At 39.1% G+C, this 10,852-nt stretch overlaps 1 protein-coding gene across 1 annotated transcript; it reads left to right on the forward strand.

The window, feature by feature from the left end:
• The first annotated feature begins 5,331 nt into the window (after positions 1 to 5,331).
• LOC124291328 (NPC intracellular cholesterol transporter 1-like) lies at positions 5,332 to 10,651 on the forward strand. Its single transcript, XM_046728305.1, has 7 exons — positions 5,332 to 5,466; positions 6,304 to 6,356; positions 6,652 to 6,781; positions 7,269 to 7,498; positions 8,746 to 8,846; positions 8,982 to 9,133; positions 10,492 to 10,651. Exons 1-7 carry the CDS (start codon positions 5,395 to 5,397, stop codon positions 10,525 to 10,527), a joined length of 774 nt encoding a protein of 257 aa, XP_046584261.1. The 5' UTR covers positions 5,332 to 5,394; the 3' UTR covers positions 10,528 to 10,651.
• The last annotated feature ends 201 nt before the right edge of the window (positions 10,652 to 10,852 follow it).

The following is a 10,852-nucleotide window of genomic DNA, read 5'->3' on the forward strand; positions in this document are numbered from 1 at the left end:
CGGGGGACACCAGAAATGGGCTTCACACATTGTACCCATGTGGGGATTCGTACCCGGGCCTTCGGCGTGACGAGCCAACGCTTTAACCATTAGGCTACCCCACCGCCCCGGTAACAAACAAAGGATTCGCTATGAGTATGTGTGATGTAAAATATTCCAGGTATTACCGCCCAAAGTCAAAGATATTTATTGTACTTAAGGCCTCCGGCCCATATACAAGTAATACAAGTATATATACAGCACATGCTATAGACATTTCACAAAGAAATTACAGTTATACCAATGTTTTTCGTAAATTGTAATAAATTGCACAAATTGAAATTCTGCTTACTTTGGAGAACAAAACTTGTACATCGCTATCTGTTGGTTGTTAAACGGATTGTAACATTGTAACAACATTTTGCTGGTTGTTGTCTACATCGTAAAAATTCTCACGTTTACCTACTGATGACAAGACTGGAATGCTCTAATTCATTCCAAAGTCTGTACCAATACACATACACGTGTTCAGTTTAATAATAACGCATAATTTGAATCAATTATTACAAATAACGGACGAATGAATTCATAGAATCGAAATCGATTTAATGAATAAATACAGTTTTTTAAACAAATATGCATCAAATTTATTTTGATTCTGTGAATTCATTCGTTCGTAATTTGTATTCATTGCTTTAGAATATGCGTATTAAAATGAACACACACACACATTCTGGAACCTGTTTGACATGCCAAGCCGGAGAGTTGCTCGTCTATTCAACCTAGCCCTTATATATATACGCAAATATATATAATATATATATATAATTAAAAGTGAATAAAATAGTTAAAACATTTTTTTACGTACATGCATACAGACGGATATACACATACATGAACATACATACATACATACATACACACACGCGCGAACGTACACACATATCCCCACACACATACCCCCACACACACAGACACACGCACATACAAGCATATATACAGGCACACAGACGGACATACACACATACATACATACAGACCCATCCATCCATCCACCCACCCACCCATCAATCCATCCATCCATCCATCCACCCACCCATCCATCCATCATCCACCCATCCAACCATCCATCCATCCAACCAACCAACCATACGTACGTACCATACATACATACATACATACATACATACATACATACATACATACATACATACATACATACATACATACATACATACATACATACATACATACATACATACATACATACATACATACATACATACATACATACATACATACATACATACATACATACATACATACATACATACATACATACATACATATTACATACTGCGGTCATGCTGGGTCCAGCATGAACATGCTTTGAATACAACAGGTAATATGGGTGACTGGTAAAATATACTGACGTGCTTAAATATACACAGCCACATACCTATTCAACAGTACATATTTACATTATAGAAGGATGAAAGGTAGCTAACAGGTAATATATAAAGTTTCCGTCGCCTGTACATTCTATAGACAAGGGCGGCTAGGGATTTACTTACACATGGAGTATTCATTAGATATCAGGTTTGTTGCAGTGGAGAAAGGTTCGGGAAGTAGGGCTCCAAGGAGGTAACGTATTTCCATAGTTCGTATCTTAAATCGGAACAAAAGTTGCATACAGTTAGAAAGAGGATTTCGTCTTCGATTACTTTAGAGTTACACATTTTACATATCCTTTCGTCCAAAGGGACAATCGGTCGTGAGAATCTCCCAGTCTCTATTTCAAGGGATAAAGTACCCGTACGTAATTTGGCGAGAGAGCTTTTATAAGATCGGCCCATTATAAGTTGAGCATATGGTTCAGTATCAAGTGAGTTCTTAAAGAGTCTATATGTTCTGAGTTTGTTGGGGTAGATAAGCCCTCTATCATTCCACAGCTGGCATAGCCAGTCATGGTGATCACACGATATAAGCCAAGCCTTTGTGTAATTTACATCAGAAGGTAAGTCCGAAATAGGCAACTGCCACGAAATAATTAGAGTAAAAACCTTACTAGTCCACGATTTACGGAAATTTCGAAACCACAGATTGATTTTACAACTCACTCGATTGATGTCACAGTTTTGTAGATAATACCATAATCGTAAGAGTTCTAGCTTTTGCTTCGTGTAAGGGGAAGTCCAGCCCATATCTCCTCGAACTGATAAGCTTGGTGACTTACTGCCCACTCCGAGAAAGAATCTACGTGCTCGGTTTTGTACATCATTTATACAACTAAACTGGCGTGTGCCCCACTCCGCAGCTCCATATGAGAGAATCGGTTGTACGTTGTCAAGGTTTTCATATAACTTATTAAACACATCATAAGCCATACCTAAGTGCGCTGACTTAGCTATTTCCTTAGCCGTGAAATTGAGATCAATGTGTTCATGGAACCAAACACCAAGATATTTATATGCATGAGTATAACACACTTCATTTTCACCGATAGTGAAGGTAACACCAGATCTACTAGAACCACTTGACCGGAAATGGACAACTTGTGTTTTCTTCAGATTAACACACAAGCGCCATTTAGTACACCAGGTATAAACACAATACAACATTTTCTGTAAACAACTTTCATCGGGTGCAATTAAGGCAATATCGTCTGCATACAACAATACACTTAGTTGAGAATTACTTATATTAATCCCACAATTCAAACTGTTAATTTCATCCACAAGATCGTTTATATAGATGGAAAAGAGTGTAGGGGAGAGCGCACATCCCTGGCTAGTCTGTCTCACAGTCCATGAACCACATTATTTTCCCTACTGCCAAGCCCTCCCTGCAGTGCTAAAGCCCTAAATAAAGCAAGTCTAGATTTCCTCAGGTTCTGAATCTCTGGTCTCCCTAGGGCTTCTTTTCAATATAAATGGGCTTGTTTGTTACTATCACAAATTATATATATTCAGAGACTAAGCCTTAGTCTAATCCATGGCGTACACCAGAGTTGGCTGGGAATAGATTTGTGAAACTGTTATTAACACTGACTCTAGACCACGTAGAGTCGTACATAGAGTTTACAGCTCTTAGATAATTTCCTTTAATTCCAAGTTTTATGAGCTTGTACCATAAGCAATCACGGTTAACTTTATCGAATGTCCATGAAACAAAAAATGTTGATTTCCTAGAGATTTTTCTATTTTCGATTAGTGAATGAAGGCAGTAAATATGTTCCTGAGTGCTGCATTTGCTTCGGAATCCGTTCTGCTCCTGTGCTAGAATATCGTTACGCTCTAACCATCTGCTGAGACGAGTGTTGAGGATGTCAGAGTAGATTTTACAAGGTATGGATATTAACGAAATTCCTCTATAGCCAAGGGGATCACGAGGGTCACAGTCAGGTTTTCTAATTGACTTAATGTCACTAGTTGACCTAATATGCGGACAAGTTGAGTTTTCAAAACAGAAGGAGAACACCTTGAAAAGCAATTTATAGTGCCCGATTACATCAAGGATTCAGACCTCGCACCTCCGCCAGATTCCAGCTTGCAATCATTACCATACTGGGCAACAGAGGTGGTGATTTGGTCATATATATACGTATTACCAATATACGTATGACCAAATCACCACCTCTTAAGATCATAAGATTCATAGTGTGTAATGGATATTTTTGCGGTGTTGAACAACGCGAACTATTTATAAGGCATCACCAAGCATATGTACGATATTCGACACAAAAGGTTTTTAACCAATACTCCTCTATGGAGCAGAAGTGTTGGGATGCAAGTATTCAGCTTCAATTCAAACGTTCAGACAAACTACTTTAGATATATATTAGATATCCTTGTCCTTCAATATCAATGTACCAACATAAGTAGGAATCTGTAGTATTACCTTAATACAAACCTACAACAATACGATCTAAATGGGTTGATTAATTAAAGAAATTGTATACATTGTAAATATACAGGGTATGTTACGAGATGACAGTTACATCATATTTCACTTAACACTTGAAATTTTCAATTTTTATGTACTTCTACCTTTTTTCAATCAAATAGAAACAATATTAATCCGAGTAAACTCGAACGTTATCCCACTTCTCCCAACTGTAAACTAAATCTTGTCCGCTTCTTTGTTCAGGCGCATACCAAATATTCATATCAATTGTTTTTAGTGTCATTGTCTGAATAAGATCAGCACTTATAACAGTATCTATCAAACGATCCGTTTGGTCCCAGCATAAACGGCAAAACTCAGTGTTGTCGCTTGAATACATGAGAACTACAAACAAACATGGGATGAGAAAGAAAAGAACGCAGTGGAGAAAAAACACAACTGCTTGGACCGGAAATTGAAATGACCGTTGCCAGTCAGGTGAAATAAAATACTTATTCATTGAATGTTTGACGGTACCAACTCGCAACCCAAGTGTCACTCACAGCTTGACTGCCGGCACACTGAATGACCATCGACAAATTATGTCGTCTATGTAATGTCATGGTGGAATATGATATAAACATATTTTATTCATGAAATATTAACATGACATGAATATGGATTGGCACAACGAGTCAACGGGTTATGTGAGTGCCGCTCCATAAAATATTATACAATACAATCAACAATTAATTTCAAACAAAGTACAGATGCAATTATTTCCACAAAGGCATGATATGCATAATAACAGGAAAAAGTCTACAGAATTACATTAAATGATTCGCTAGTTGCAGTTTAGAATAATTTGAATCTATTTGAAAGTAGTATGTATTTATGAACAGAGTCAAGAATAAGCTGATTTATGATGTTGCTTGAAGTTTGATTACCATTGAGAATTGAATTTAAGTCAAAACCATAAGTGTAGAACTATTTATCTGATCTTATTAAGTCATAACAAGGGCAAGTAAAGGAGAGAATCTTCCCATGGATACCCACATGCACAATTCGGATTATTTGAAATATGTCTATCAAAACAATGAGCGTTCAAATCACTACAACCCAACCTGAGGCGAGCATGGATTATTTGACAAATCTAGATCCAAAGTTTTTATCAAAGAGAATATTTCCTTGTTTGGTCTGTAATCGTGTTTTGAAAGAATTTACTGATTTTGAGTTAATTGTGGTGGAATAAAGGACAACAAGCTCACAAGATGTATGTGACAGAAAAGCTACCTTGGTGGAAATACACTTAAATACACATCCCAGTACAGACCTCAGTATAACAATATGTTGCAATTCACAGCCGTAACCCCAGCAGTCACCCTTAGCATTTTGGCTAATTGGCATAGACATAAAGGTTAAACATTTGTCAGTGATGATGTTATTCCTCTGCGGAAATGCTCATCACGATTTCCAGTATTGACATAGTTAAAGCCCGACTAGCAGGTTGTGTCGCCAATTGCTGTAAGGATGTCTCGTCAACAGCAGGTTATACGTGCAGCATGTCTCTGGTTCCTATGTGTGTTTGCATACAGGACTCAGGTAGGTTTTGATCAGATCTCAGCTTGTGTATTGGGCACAGTATCTTACGATGCAGATTTAAGGTAAACTCAGATTCAGCTGAGACAACAATTGTAACTATTGAGTCTTGTACTTACGGAAGTGACTGTCTACGCATGCACGAGATTTGGTGACGCATGCGCGAGAAAAACATGTGCGGAGGGCAGTTGAGAAATGACAGGACGACAGGACGGACTTCGGACTTAACTGAGTGACATGTATTGGCAAGAGCCAGGAGAGGCCAGACATGTGGTGAACTGTGAGTATGTTTGACGTTACAACAATAACTTGACGTCATCACAATGGCTCACGGCTTAGCCTATTTCAATAATGTCAGAATGTTTCTTCTCATGGCTGAACTCGGTCCTGATCCACAGGGCGTCCGTTGCGTTACGAGCTGCCGTAACTATACTGTTTATCATGGGATTACGAATGACTTAATGCTACGAACACTTTGTGGATCGTGCCCCAGAACTGTTAAAGTCACAAAACTATTGTCAGACAACTTATTCGAAACACATTTATCCCAGATCTATCACAGTGGGTTTTACTATTCTCTGAAAACCCGCAAAACCCTACGAGAACAGAGTTCGGACTTCGGGTTTAGATGAACAAATATTTTAAGCAAATCCGAAACCTCCGTTTCAAAGAGTATTGTACGTTGTCATTTGATGGGACGTGTGAGTTGTGTTGCTAGGTGTCTCTCGACTTGGCAGTGGACGCAGCGGGGCCCACCTGCAATCCTCAATTTGATGATCTACTCATTTTACACAACTGGCGTCATGAACATGTATTTTTAGCATCCGGGTTCTTTTTCAGGCGGTGTGTACCACACAAGATGGCAAACTGTCCGAAGGAATCTCAGTTGACATGTGAGTGAGTGAGACAGTGAGGTGAGGTGTCGGTTTACAGTGATACCCGTGTTTGATTTGCACAAATGTGGTACTTGCACGATCATCTGTAGTAGTAGTAGTAGTAGTAGTAGTAGTAGTAGTAGTAATAGTAGTAGATGTAATTGACGCTTTCAGCTGTAAAGCGTGCGTTCAGGCGATCAGTAGCGTGGTTTAATGGTGTGTGTGTGTGTGTAAAACCAATACAATGTGCTATGATGCATTATCTATTCTTAAAGGTTTCTAACGTGCCTTGCCCACACTCTTCTGTTCCCAGTCCTCACTACGTCGCCGACTTCCTTCTGATACGGAGGAAGGGAGACCATCCAGATATCGGCCACATGTCGTTTCCTTCAACCACTGTTACCCTGTTCAAACCAATATTTCAGAAGGCATTTCTTCACAAGGTAATTGCTCTCGTTTCACAGGTATATGAGATAGATGTTTGTTAAGGCCTACATTCATACAAGCCAACAAAGCTCAAATCAAACTGTTGGGACTAGTACGCTTTGCTGGTATTGCCAGGTTATCGGTTCTGTCTTAAAACCTCACCCACTCAGATAGCTTTCTTGGTGCTAATATTTGTTAAATAAGGGTTACAGAAGCTGCCAAGTCGTTTTAGGCGCCGCGTTTCGCCGTGTAACTTAATATGGATGACAAACCTAAGATTGTTTGATGGAATTACTGATATTATATTTTAACGTTTGTCAGCAACAGTCGTCTGCTGTTGTGTTATAAGATGTGTTGTAAACGTTTAAGAGCTGCGTCACTTAGAAATTTCCTCTCAAATCTGACACACCGTGATGTAACTGAGACAAGTTGCTTTAAAGTATGCTCACTATAATAGTTTTATCCCGAATCTTTACTCCATCATTCAACACGTTTACTTGACAGGTTCTCGACCTACACAATGACATAAAGCATATGAGGGTGTGGTCAGGTTCCCGTTACGTCACCCTCATGGACATGTGTTACCGTCAGACTAACGTCTCCAAGAAGTGCGTCACACCCTCATTACTACAGTACTACCAGGGAGTGCATAAAAACATCGACAAACTGAAGATGGATGATTATCACTTCTATATCGAGGCTGACTACCTTGACCACTTCCTTAGCTGTGCAAGGTAATATTTTCTGTGAACAGAATATAATGTAATAATGTATAACTGAGTTGAACCTACGGTGAAAATGAACTAATTTCATATAGAACGTCAGAGCAAGAAAATAATGAGATAATCCTCAAAATAAATTCCGTTTGGTGTGAAGGGACATTTAGCTGTGAAAATACATTTCGTATGTATCATCTTCGGCAACATATACTGTAAACGTATGAGCCAAATGCCATCGCCGAATTAGCGAAAACAGCAATGTGTGTTGTGGCCGCCATGGAAATTGGTCACATGACAGATGGTTTGATACAAAACAGATTACCATGAAACGACTCGGAAAGATATAATACAGCAGTATTTTATTTATTCATTAAGATTTTATTTACCAGTACATCATGAAGCGAATAGTCACTTAACACTCAATCATCTCATTCACAACAACCCGGCTTGTTTGAAATCACAAAGAGCTTCATATACAGTAGAAGTTAATTCGTCAGATCGTCAGAATTCGGAACATAAGACTGATGTGTTTTTCATCTCTTCCGTGAGTAAACGGATTACTGTGTAGTATATCGCACAGATAGGGATTTCCTGTGAGTAAGGAATAAACGCCGCCTGACAGATTAAGCCACTCTGTTTGTTTTCACTGCTATTAGTGGCGGCCAAAGAGACAGCTGGCAGTTCCGGCAACTACTGATTGCGCGAATAATTGACCGCGCGATGTAGTCTAAACTGTCAATTCCACGAAAATTGCACCACGCGAAAATAAGTACGTTTACAGTAGGCTTGAAAACAAGAGATGAGCTAACTTCTTTGAGTGGCATTTTAGAAGTTGGGAAGTACAATATAGAACAAACTTTATGGATAACAACTTCTTTTTATTCGTGAGTGCGACGTTTCGATACAGATTCTTGTACCGTTGTCAAGCATAATGGGACATGAAGAAGGGGGAAGTGTATATATACTGGATGTAACAATGTAACAACATAATTAACATATTAATTATGTTGTTTTCTTTGTTACATTGTTACATCCAGTATATATACACTTCCCCCTTCATGTCCCATTATATGCTGTTTCTTGGCTTCCCTAAGAATCTGTATCAAACGTCGTACTCTAATAAAAAGAAGTTGTTATCCATAAAGTTTGTTCTATATTGTAAGAGATGAGCTTGCGTGTACTGTAATGGGCGATGGTGTAAATTGTTTCAGAAACATTGAAAAAGTATGTGTCATCCCAGTTTGTCATTGATTTCTCTGTAGAAACCCAGCTGCTGCAAACGATGGCACCCGGCTGAACATGTCTTGTATTTCAACTTACAACGAACCAGTGCCAGCACCAACTGTTCTTTGTGGGTATACAGGTCAGTTACACTTTCGTAATTTGTGGAGTCTTTAACCTTGACAACTGATGCTTCAACGCCAACCAGGATATGACAGACATTAATTTTGAGAACATATTTGATGCAAGCATACATTTCTATGTTTAATGTCAACAGGCGATCAATTCCACCGATCCACCCATCTCATTCTCACCTACATTTTCCGTGACCCTAAGCTGTCGAAGACGTCACGGAAGTGGCAGAAAGGGTTGATGCGGATGGTGAAGAGTGCTATCAGTCAGGGCATGGACATACATGTGTATGAATCGGTAGGACCTATAATCTCTTCTTTTTCCTGTCAGCATCACCGCCTTGTTTCCGTGGACCTCGACACGGACAAATGTTTTAGTAATGTCCTTTTAGGCTTTGCATGTCCACTTTAACAAATGTTTTATATATTTACAGATGGTATTTGTTTCGTTGCATAACATAAGAATGTGGCACACAGATATATAATACTGTAATGTAACAAACGGTTTGATGTGTGCATGGGGGAGAATGAAATTGAGAGTAGCACAGATACCTCAAAACACACCAATCATGCAAATAGCTGAGTTAGATTTAACTGATCTACAAGTAAAATGCAAAATGTCACATATCAATGTAACATACTACAAATACACACAGTAGATACCGCGGTATGATATACATGACATACTTAACTAAATCTTAGATGGTTAACAAGTGTATGATATAGAGGAATAAGTTTCTAAAACATTATTGCACGTCTTGGCTGTTATAAAAATCACTCCTAGTTGTGAAGGTATATGTCATTTAAATATGCGTGCGCTATCCATTAACGCACCCACGCGTCTTGCTTATATATCCAGTAGACATACAAGTATGATACATATTAGAGAGGAAAGTAGACACACATTCCCGGGGTAAGACAGACTCACGAAGATGTGCATGCACAGGTGTTAATAACGCAACGAGGTAAGCACAGGTTGAAATGTCATATGGTGATATGCAGTAGAGGAAGAACAGAGACACCTACATAATCAATCACAGAAGACTGCAAGATTTATATTCATAGGTAGATCAGACCTATGGAGACATACATTGACAGGTAGGTCGGACCTATTGCGACATACATTCACATGTAGGTCGCACTTATGGAGAGATATATTCACAGGTAGGTCGGACCTATTGCGACATACATTCACATTTAGGTCGGACCTATGAAGACATACATTCACAGGTAGGACAGTGACATCAGGATACACATCCACAGGAAAGGCACATAGAGGCAGAATAGGAACACGGATGCATACATTCACAGCAATACCGCGTAAACATTCACAGGTAGGTAGGTCTGACACATGAAGACATACATTCACAGGTAGGTCTGACACATGAAGACATACATTCACAGGTAGGACAGGGACATCACGAGACACATTCACAGTTATACCACGTAAATATTCTCGGATAGGACAGTAACATGTCTCTCATTATGTTTGTCACTTGCGATTATTGTTTTCAGCACAGAAAATTCCGGCATTTTGTTACCTATATAAACTCTGCTGTTTTCACAAAACCTTGCATGTTTTAGACAATTACCTACACTAATACAGTTGATTGTCTATCCTTGCAAATTACTGTCTCATTTTCTTATTTTTCTCAGGGGTCCGGCTACACGAGAGGTCCACTGAAGCTATGAAATCTTCATTATAAGACCAATCACCTTGAAACATGTGAACAATTGGGTTTCTTCCCTATTGTCTCCTGAACTTCTATTGTTCATAATGTACTGAGCTACACTGGTAATAAAGGTTGAATTGAGACTTTGTACTTTTGTACCTTTTAACACGGATCTGGGGCGGTGGGCTAGCCTAATGGTTAAAGCGTTGGCTCGTCACGCCGAAGACCCGGGTTCGAATCCCCACATGGGCACAATGTGTGAAGCCCATTTCTGGTGTCCCCCGCCTTGATGTTGCTGGAATATTGCTAAAAGCGGCGTAAAACCAAACTCAGTCAGTCAGTCA

The sequence above is a fragment of the Haliotis rubra genome, unplaced genomic scaffold (genome assembly GCF_003918875.1).
Source record: "Haliotis rubra isolate DU_JTF1 unplaced genomic scaffold, ASM391887v1 Scf49, whole genome shotgun sequence".
Lineage (NCBI taxonomy): Eukaryota > Metazoa > Mollusca > Gastropoda > Lepetellida > Haliotidae > Haliotis > Haliotis rubra.